General features: G+C 43.8%; 1 protein-coding gene across 1 annotated transcript in view; it reads left to right on the plus strand.

Annotated features, from left to right (window-relative positions):
* Nucleotides 1-450: 450 nt before the first annotated feature.
* The window catches only part of AMBP (alpha-1-microglobulin/bikunin precursor), a 29933-nt gene continuing 19427 nt past the window's right edge, over nt 451-10956 (plus strand). Inside the window, exons 1-3 of the mRNA XM_068248966.1 lie at nt 451-618; nt 1661-1803; nt 10566-10642. Of these exons, the coding sequence (XP_068105067.1) occupies nt 517-618; nt 1661-1803; nt 10566-10642 (322 nt within the window). The 5' untranslated portion in view covers nt 451-516. The remainder of the gene's footprint in view (nt 619-1660; nt 1804-10565; nt 10643-10956) is intronic.

Genomic DNA, 10956 nt, shown 5'->3' on the forward strand with positions numbered 1-10956 from the left:
TCCCTTCCCTCCCCGCTGATTGGAGGGAAGAGACGCAGGTGGGGAACGGCGACAGAGGAGGTGGGGGAGCGTCGAGAATGACAGTACAGAGATTAACTGCCAGCTATCAACATGCTGTGTGTCGCTAGCATAGCGTTTGATTCATGGGGGCAAGCAGAGCGCAGGATGGGGGCTAGGGGGGAACTGTATAGCAACAGAGGCTGGGTATTATATGCAGACCCAGCCTCTGTGTGCAATTAGGATTCTTACCTAAACTCGGCCACTAGCAGTTTAAAAAGTAACACACATATTGATTTTTGGCCTCTCCATCCCCCCAGAGTTGAGACATGTTCTTCTAGAATAGGAGGAGTAAAATCGTGTGGGTTTGGATCAATATGTAGCCGGCCTGCTATTGGTGGAGAGTGATGATGAAACGTCAGATGCTGGACACAGGTCTCTGCCTGAGGGGACTGCGGACATTAGACTTTTAAGCTCTGCAAAGAGAAGGTCAGAATTCCGAGGAGAGCGACAGCGACCATGGAGATGTACCTGCTTCTTGTGCCGTTCTTAGTGGCGGTCGCCACCGGGAGCTCTGACCCTGCTGCCATAACAACACAGGAGAACTTCGATATCAACAGGGTAACTGTCGCAGGGTTTTTACACGTTTTCCGCTAAATGTAGATTATATCGTTAAAACAAACATGAAGTGATATGGAGGCTGACATATGTATTACATTTTAAACAATGCAGATTGCCTGGCTGTCCTGCTGATCCTCTGCCTCTAATACTTTAGACCCTGAACCAACATGCAGCAGATCAGGTGATGTGACTGAAGTCAGACTGGATTAGCTGCATGCTGGTTTCAGGTGTGGGATTCAGACACTGCTGCAGCCAGAGAGATCAGTAGACCGCCAGGCAACCGGTATTATTTAGCAGGAAATAAATATAGCAGTCTCCAGATACCTCTCACTTCAAGGGGACCTAAACTGAGGATACAGATTTTTCCTTTTAAAATAATACCGGTTGCCTGACTCTTCTGCTGATCCTGTGTCTCTAATGCATTCAGCCACAACCCCTGAACAAGCATGGAGATCAGGTGCTCTGACTGAAGTCAGACTGGATTAGCTGCATGCTTGTTTCAGGTGTGTGATTCAGACACTACTGCAGCCAAAGAGACCAGCAGGACTGCCAAGCAACTGGTATTGTTTAAAAGTAAACAACCATATCCGTCTCAGTTTAGGTGCACTTTAAGTCTGCATTAGGTTCTAGTTGTTTTTGATGAATAGGGAATATTAAGGGTTTCTAAATGTCTGTGACTGATGTGTGACTGCATTAGTCACATGATTGCTTCAGGTGTGTGATTCAGATACTACTGCAGCCAAAGAGATCAGCAGGACGGCCAGGTAAAGGACAAGTGAAGTGAGAGGTATATGGAGGCGGCCATATTTATTTCTATTTAAACAATACCAGTTGCCTGGCTGTCCTGCTGATCTCTTTGGCTGCAGTAGTGTCTGGATCACACACCTGAAACATGCATGCAGCTAATCCAGTGTGACAGTCAGAGCACCTGATCTGCTACATGCTGGTTCAGAGTTCTACTAATGTTATAAGTATTGGTCAAAAACTTTTGTACAGTGTTATAAAAATTGTAACCTGGCTGATCTCTGTGTTTGCTGTCCAGATGTACGGCAAGTGGTACGATGTCGCTATGGGCTCCGACTGCCCGTATATGAAGCGCCACAAGAAGAGTTTTGACATGGGGGTCATGCAGCTCAGCGAAGGGGAGACGGACGGCGATATGAAAGTGGTCATCACCCGCATGAGGTACACAACTCAATTCTGGGGGGTTCCCTTACAAACACTAAGCCTCAAGAATGGATTTCTTACAGGACATCCGAGGTGAAAATTAACTATGAGATAAACAATTGTATCTATCCTCCTTCTTATAAATAGGACTTTTTTTCGATATCCAACAATTTTATTTTATATTTAAATCTATTTTTAAGTTTTTACTGTTTCATGGCCTCTTCCCAACGACACCTGCATTGAAGTATGCCAGAGCTCAAATCTATGAAATATTTACCATTTTTATCTTTTTCCTACTCTTAGAAGCCATTTACTACCAGGAAAGTGTTATATGGCTACAATTCCTTATCAGTAAGGCTCCTTTCACACCAGAAAACGCCTGCAGGCCTCCTGCACGTGTTGATAGTCTGTGGCGTGGCGTCGGGTATCTGCAGTGCGACGCAATCAGCGGCGGTAGCTATTAATTGAACCCGATGGAAGACGCTGGCTCCCGGCGGATCGACGCTCCCGGGTGCGTCAGAAACGCAATGCACCGAAACGCACCGTCGGGTGTGAAAGGTAAAATGAAAGTCTATGGACTTTCATTTTACCTTGGTTAACGCAAAGAACTGCCTTTGCGTTACAACGCAGAAAAGGGCTCTGGTGTGAAAGAGCCCTGAGGGTTACCTTATAGTCCGACCCGTTCCCAACCCAGATGGGAATGATTACTTACATACCTGATGTTTAACTCTTTCAGGCAGAGAAAGAAAAAAAGGAACACAGCATAGTTATTTGTGTGCTAGGCACTGTACATACACATGTTTATCTCATCATGTCACCGCGGACCCTGTAATGAAAAAAACCTCCCCTGGGGGTACTCACCTTGGGTGGGGGAAGCCTCCGGATCCTATTAAGGCTTCCCCCATCCTCCTCGGCCCCACGGAGGCGGATAAAATCCTCCCGGAGCGGCGGCAATGTAAATATTTACCTTTTGGCTCCAGTGCAGGCGCAGTATCTGCTCTTCCCACGGACATAGGCGAAAATAGCCGATCTCCGTCGGGCCGCTCTACTGCGCAGGCGCAAGTCTCCTGCTCCTGCGCAGTAGAGCGGACCCGACGGAGATCGGCTATTTTCGCCTATCTCTGTCAGAAGAGCCGCAACAGCACTCCCGCTGGAGCCCGAAAGGGTAATTATTGCACAGGCTGTCGGACTTGTCGCCTGTGCGTTCCGGGGGCTGCAGCGAGACCGCCGTGGGACACAGGAGGACGGGGGAAGTCTCGATAGGATCCAGAGGCTTCCACCTACTGAGGTGAGTACACCTCAGGGGAACTTTTTTTCAGTACAGGTTTTCTTTAAGTCCACTTGCAAAAAATATTTCTATGATTTATTTCTACAGCAAAGTCCCCATTATCTGGAACTCAGGTAACCGGATGTTTAAACTAACCGGCAAGCCTGAGGGATAACGAGGACAGAACTTGAAACTACTTACCGCTCCTCCTGGCATGGTCTTCTACGCATTCTGCAGCTCCCATTGGTTTTCCGGTGTTCATGCACAGCTTTCAGGGTGTCACCTGACCTGAAGCGGGTCAGGTGACACACCAGGAGCTGTACACTGAGGACACTGGAAAGCTGCTGGGAGCTAGGAAGTGTAGAAGACCATACTCGGAGGATCGGTAAGGCCCATGTTCATATTAGAAATAATGAGCCAAACGGATACGGTAAGTGGATCCGGTCGGCTCTGTGCACACTGGCAAACAGATGGTGAAAACAGATCTGATCACAGTAAAATACATATCTAAAGTCAGCGGTAGAGGCTTCCTCTTCTTGCGCTGTGACTACACAGCGTGTCATGCGACTAGTCACATGACGCATCATGTAGTCACATGATGCGAAAAAGAAGGATGCCTCTACCACCAGCCTTTAGGTATGTAATAAGAGGCCTGGTTCACCCTTGCTCACCACCCGCCCGGCTGCTGCACCCTCCCTCAGCCACCCGCTGCTCAGTTTCGCGTCGCCACATCCCCCATCCCCTGTGGAACGGTCCGTTTCTTCACTACTGTAATGAAACATTCCGTTCCCCATTGCCCTCAATGCAACAGCATTTTTTTTACGTTCTGTTCCGCTGGGCAGAACGGTCCAGAAAATTAGGGCCTGCAGCATTTTTTATGTCCGGGGAACGGAATGTATCCATACCAATGGACGCATGTGAATGGTCCAATAGGTTAACATTGGATCCTTTCACAGGTGTCCCGCTTGTACAGTATACGTTCCGGTTACGTTTCGCAAAAAAACCACAGATGTGAACCGGGCCTAAGTATTTTCTGCTGTATGGGGAGGGGGCAGGGTTTGTGCTATTTTTGGCCGGTTGCTCAAGCAATCGGCAAGCACATATAATTATCCGGCATCAGGAAATCCCCGCCTGTGCCAGATACCGGGGACTATGCTGTATTATTTAGATGTGTGAAACAATTAAAAAAAAATCTAGAGGTGAACTTTACTTGTTAACCACTTAGGTCTTCTGGATGGCCTTCAGGTCCAGATAGCCTGCCCTGCTGCAGCTGAGCCGGGCGCGCTCCCGCCACCCCAAAGATCAATGAATGGGAATACAGTTCCCATTCATTGATCTATGTCTCCCTATGAAAAACCGACGGCTTCTCTGGAAAGCCGCAATTTTTCTGAGTTTCACATCATCCATTAAGTTTCTGTAAGCGAGAGTTCTCGCTTACAGGAGGAAAAACAAAAAAGTGAATGTCGCCATCTTGTGGCCAAACAGTAAAACTACATCTACATACTTTTTTTTTTTTAAATATACACAATCAAATACATTTAAAATGATCTGTTTACTTCCCCACTCCAAAAAAAACCCACATAAAAATTTTAATAAAAAAAAAAAAATTACAATTAAAAAAAAAAACACAGCATAAATAGTTACCTAAGGGTCTGAACTTTTTAACTATGCATGTCAAGAGAATATGTTACTATATTTTTTTAAATTATAAGCTTGTAAATAGTGATTGACGCAAATTGAAAAAATGCACCTTTATTTCCAAATAAAATATTGACGTCATACATTGTTATAGGGGCATAATTTAAATGGTGTATTAACCGGGACAAATGGGCAAATAAAATACGTGGGTTTTAATTATGGTAGCGTGTATTATTTTAAAGCAATAATGGCTAAAAACTGAGAAATAAAGATTTTTTTCCCATTTTTTTTCTTAATATTCCTATTAAAACACATTTAGAAAAAAATAATTCTTAGCAAAATGTACCACCCAAAGAAAACCAAATTGGTGGCGGAAAAAAACAAGATATAGATAAATTCATTGTGATAAGTAGTGATAAAGTTATTGGTGAATGAATGGGAGGTGAAAGTTGCTCGGATGCATAAGGTGAAACGACACTGGAGGCTGAAGGAGTTAAATTAATCCAAAACATGACTCATAAGGAGTGTTTAGATAAAATTCACTACAAATCTTCTCCTAGAAGATAATTTTTTATCTCCTGTTTCAAATAACTTTTCAGCACAAAAATATACCTCCCAACTTTTTGAGATGAGAAAGAGGGACACTTAAGCCACACCCCTGATCATGCCCATACACATACCATAAAGATTTCATAAGAAAAATATGTTGCTTAATAATTCAAACCCCACTGGTCCTTTTTATTCTGGCTTATTTTCCTTCATATTAACATTTTAAAATTAGTAATATATTAATTTAACCTCTTGAGGACCACAGTGCTAAACCCCCCTAGTCACCAGGCCATTTTTAGTAAAATAGGCCACTGCGGCTTTAGGGCCAAGCTGCAGGGCCGTACAACACAGCACACAAGTGATTCCCCCCCCATTTTCTCCCCACCAACACAGCTCTCCGTTGGTGGGGTCTGATCGCTCCCCCAATATTTATTTTTTTTATACAAATATATATTTTTTTTTAATTAAAAAAAAAGAATGTTTCTTTAAATATTTTCCCTCCCTTCCTCCCGACAGCTGGCCAATCATGGCGATCGGCTTTCATAGGCTTCTGCCTATGAGAGCCGATTGCTCTCCAGTGTCTCAGGGGGACAGCCGTGCCACACGGCTGTCCCCAGTACAGCGCTGCTGCAGATCGCAGCGCTGTACTATGTAATTAGACAGCGGCTTCACTGTCTAACAGTCTACTGAGTGGCGATGGCCGCTCGGAGACTGGGGGAGGGGCGGAGCTCCGCCCCCGAACAAGAGATGCGTGTGCAGCCTGTGCGCGATCCCCTGCACTGCGAGCCCCAAGGACTTTACTCCGGGCGTTAGGCGGTCCTGGGGCTGCCGCCGTGGCCACGCCCATCAGCGTAACGCGCTCGGCAAGCAGTTAAAGGATGGGAATCAAGTTTAGAGTCAATTACACACATTTTCAGCAGAAAAATACATATATTTACACAGATCTGCACATCAGTCCTGAAAGAGGGACAAAGGAGGAAGAAAGAGGGACAGAGGGACAGGATTTCCCAAATAGGGACTGTCCCTCCAAAAGAAGGACAGTTCAGAGCTATGCCAAAAAGTAGGTGAAAAAGTATAAGCAAAATTATTTGGAGCATTTTTTTTTGCTAGTTGCTGGTGGCTTAAACAGCACTCTTTTTAATAATAATATTGATAAGGTGTGAAAATACCACCTTGGGAAAAACTTAAAAAAAAAAGTGAATTGAATAAGGCTTGTAATGTGAACTGACCAAGTCAAAACAGTACAATAACAATCCAATACGGTTCACTGCTAAATATATAGAAAAATCTCAAATTTATCATAACTTCATTAAAAGACCAAGGTCAATTACAGAATGTAATAATACACACCACACAAATCAACTTCACAGGGGGCATAGTGATAACTCCACAGCCAAAAACACAAATTGTGTACATTAAGATTCAGATTTTCTTATAAACATGAACAGGTAATGTGTCAGAGCCGACCAATTCAGAAAACATTGGAAATGACCCGTGCTGGGCATTTCGTGGCCAAAATCACACTTCCTCAGGGGATCCGTGAATTACTAGAAACCGCGTTGACCGATGATCCAGTGTAAAGTTGACTGGCAAGTCACTGAGGAAAAGAAAGCTAGACTGTATTAGTGGTCTTGCTACATGTTACATTGGCTCCCTGCTCCTGCTGTCAGCAGCATTTCCTTGAACTATTGTGGACTTCCGCTTCCCACCAGTAGATGGCTCCTCCTTGTCTATGGGCCATCACAGCAGTTATTTGGCCCACCTGTGGGTGGTATCTTCAGTTACGCAAATAGTTGCTGCAATGCCACAGGCCACCTGCGAGTGGTACCAGGAGTCTCAAAGAATATGCAGATCAAGTCACCTGAAAGATTGGACTGCCTATTTAAGGCATGTTTGTGCTTCAGACCAGTGATGGATTTTCATGTCACCACCCACAGGTGGACTAAATAACTGCAGTGATGGTCCATAGATTGGAAGGAGCAATCTGTTGGTGTATTTTCAGAGTCTCTCACTCTCATGCTACCTGATGATCTTTAACCCTCCTGGCGGTCTATTAGAAACCGCCAGGGGGCAGCGCAGCACTATTTAATTTTTTATTTTTTTTTATAAATCATGTAGCGAGCCCAGGGCTCACTACATGATAGCCGCTGTACAGCGGCATTCCTTTCGCCCGCTTTGATCACCTCCGGCGATCTTTGATCAGGAAATCCCGTTCAAAGAATGGGATTTCCTGAAGGGCTTCCCCCATGGACGTCGTGACGTCTAAGGGAGTCCCGATCCACCCCTCAGCGCTGCCTGGCACTGATTGGCCAGGCAGCGCACGGGGTCTGGGGGGCACGGCGCGGCGATCAGCGGCAATTCAGCGTGGAGCGGCGGCTATCGGAATGCAAATGCAGCTAGCAAAGTGCTAGCTGCGTGTTGCAAACAAAAAAGTAAGCAAATCGGCCCAGCGGGGCCTGAGAAATCCTCCTGCGCGGCATAGCCCGAGCTCAGCTCGGGCTTACCGCCAGGAAGGTTAAAAGGCTGTCTGGGTCTTAAAATGTTGTATTGTACTTGCCTCCCTGTGGGCATTGTGTGCTCTCTGTGCATTAATACTCATTTTACATTTGCCTTGATTTGGACTATTTAGTGTTTTTAGCAGGACAGTTTTTAGACATAGGCAAACCAGGCAAAGGCAGGAGGCCTACATAGCAAAATAATCATAAGGCAAAGCATGTTATTGTGCAAATTAAGCTGTAATTGCTTTAGATTTGGTCTGTATTAGACAATATTTCTACTGCAAAGACTATTCAAATAAACAGTATACTGTTATTACAAATATGGCTACATAACCTTTCATCACAGGGAAGGTTTGTTATGTGGGCTCAGTGAGTTTGGGGTATATCTGGCCAGTTCATGATTTGTGTTTAACATTAGAAATGTATTTTAAGAAACAACATAATTTATGTATATAACCTCTCGATTCATTATTAGTACCTACAACCCTAATTATTGTGATCTTCCTATTAACAATATTGGAAGAGGCAAAGGTGCCTTGCCTGGGACATCACAAGGGCCAGATACGGCGATAGATTTTAGTGTAAAAGTTTGCTTGTCAGCTGGATCAGATTTATATTGTACTTTTTCTGTGTGTGTGTTTTTAGCAGCATTGTTTTAGTGGGGAAGGAGGGTGGCAGCAACTTGCATGGATAGGGGAGAGGGGTCCTATTCTGGTTACACTTAAAGGACCAATGTCACAAAAAAATGTCAGATTTAAAATAAATATTTTAAGAAGTACATTACTGCCAGAGTGAAGTGCACAATAATTTACTTTTCTCCTAATTGCTGTTGTTTACAGTAGGGAGAAAAATTTACACATCTGACAGATTTTGGACTAGTCCATCTTCTCATGGGGGGATTTTCATATTTTCCATATTTCCTTTATTCTTCATAAAAGCACTCAATGGAAAGGATCCATATAAAGATGGCAGTGAGCCTCCTTACTCAGATGCACATTATTTAGGGAGTGAGCAACTACCATTTAGCAGATGCTTTTCAAGATAAAGAAAACCCTGAGGATCCCCCATGGGGAGATGGACTAGTCCAGAACCTGTCAGATCTGCCAGATTTTTACTGCCTACTGTAAGTGACAGGAACATAGGAGAAAAGTACTTCATGGTGTATTTTATTCTGGAGCAAATGTACTGTACATTTTATACATATGCATACGCCTGCGTTTTACATTTTACAAATTTTATACATATAGCAGTTGTACTTCCTTCCAGAGGATGTGAAAATAAGTCACTGCACTCTGCTCTCTACATAATCCTAGATTACACTGTTTATTCATCTCTGAGCTGATAAAAAGGCTAAAGATTGAAAAGGAATAACAGCAAACACCCCCTTCTCCTACCAATGAATTCAACACAGGACTAGAGAGTAAACATGTGTAAAATAAACATTGCAGGAGAATAGAGAGGCAGCAGTGAGTACATTTTAGAATCTGTGCCTAATGCCTGGTACACACTATGCAATAAGCCATCAGATAGACAGGTCGATCTGATTTCCAATCACTTTGATACAAAATAGATTAGAAAAAAGAAGAAATCAGATCGGACCTGTCGGAAATTATTGATTAGACTTGCCGATCTGACTGGAAATTGCATGGTACACACCAAATTACCCATTAGATTTTAAATACCCGCTGCACCGCATCGCTACGCCAGAAACAGGCCTTCAGGGAACACCGCGTTGGTACACAGTGTTCCTTGTCTGGCCATCAGCCAAACAGGAAGTAATGCGCACTTGCAGTCACTTCCTGCTTCGGGGTATGCAGAAGTGCACGGAAGCATATTGGAAAAATACGCTCCCGCGCATGCATGCAGCGACGTCGCAACGTCAACGTTTTAAAAAAAAACCTGCATCACAATAGGCTTACATGACCTTCAGGCTGAAGCAGATCGCCACGGATCCTGCCCGGTAACATAGTTCTGCACTGGCGTTAGAATAGGGACTTCAGGACCACTGTACCGCAACGTGGGAAGTATGAACTTTTCCATAGGGTTGCATTAGGCTGCGGTAGCAGTGGGTCAATTTGATGGACCGCCCCAGTGTGACAGGGCCCTAAAGCTATAATGGATAAAAATGGAGAAATTGTGTATTTTTTCATTCATGTTTCCTTTAAAATGCATAGAAAAGAAGGTAACTACTACATACATATATATATATCACCTGCAAAAGCCTAATTTGTCCTGAAAAAAAAAAAAAAACAATATATAGATCACATAGGTGTGATAGGTAGTGATAAAGTTATTGCCAACATAATCAGAACTACCGTAAGCTGAACTGTGAAAGCAAGCTCAGTAGCTAAGTAGTATGGCATAACAGCTGTCACCATGATGGGTTAGGTTTGCGGGGAACAGAAAGTTGGCAATCCGTGCCTTTTGGAGTTTACAAATGCTTATCTTCGAACAGTCTATTGGCCTAACAGTGGAGGGGTACTACACACCCCCCATATAATTCCAGTTACACATCTTACAGCGTATTTAAATGTAGGCACCAAGTAAAAATTGAGATGGTGAATGAAACGAACTAATAATCCCAGCTTGCAATTGGGCCAATCATATTCACTTCCTGTTTATTTTGGGTTTTTTTAATTGGCTAAATTTACAAGCTGCATTTCATCTGCATGCAAGCTGTTATTACCCATTACCATCTCAGTGACCAGCTCTACAGGCTGTATATTTTCAATGGGACCTTGGCACCATCTAGTGACATAAAAGCAAACTGCAGTTCACCTCACGTTCCAATAATTCTGCCTTTACTGATTTCCTGAATTTCTCCTCAGACGTGGAACTTGCATGGAAGTGAGCGATGCGTATCAGAAGACAGACATACCTGGAAAATTTCAGCATACCAGTAAAAGTGAGTGTCTACCAAAGTAAGAACAAATGTGTAGTGTTTGTGTTCATGTGTGCTTTGGGGGGTTATGATATAGGACCACTATCGCAAAAAAAAGGTAGGATAAAATCTGACAGAAACAACAGGTTTTGGGCCAGTCCATCTCCTCATGGGGGATTCTCAGAGTTTTCCTTGTTTTCAGCAGCATTTCCTGAACAGTAGTTTAGCTGTCAAAATAGTAAGATACCAGCCAGCCTCCCTGCTCACTTGCACACTAATTTGTCAGTTAGACTTTGCAACTGTTGTTCAGGAAATGCTGTTGAAAACAAAGACAACCT

The sequence above is a fragment of the Hyperolius riggenbachi genome, chromosome 8 (assembly GCF_040937935.1).
Source record: "Hyperolius riggenbachi isolate aHypRig1 chromosome 8, aHypRig1.pri, whole genome shotgun sequence".
NCBI classification, from domain to species: Eukaryota; Metazoa; Chordata; class Amphibia; order Anura; family Hyperoliidae; genus Hyperolius; species Hyperolius riggenbachi.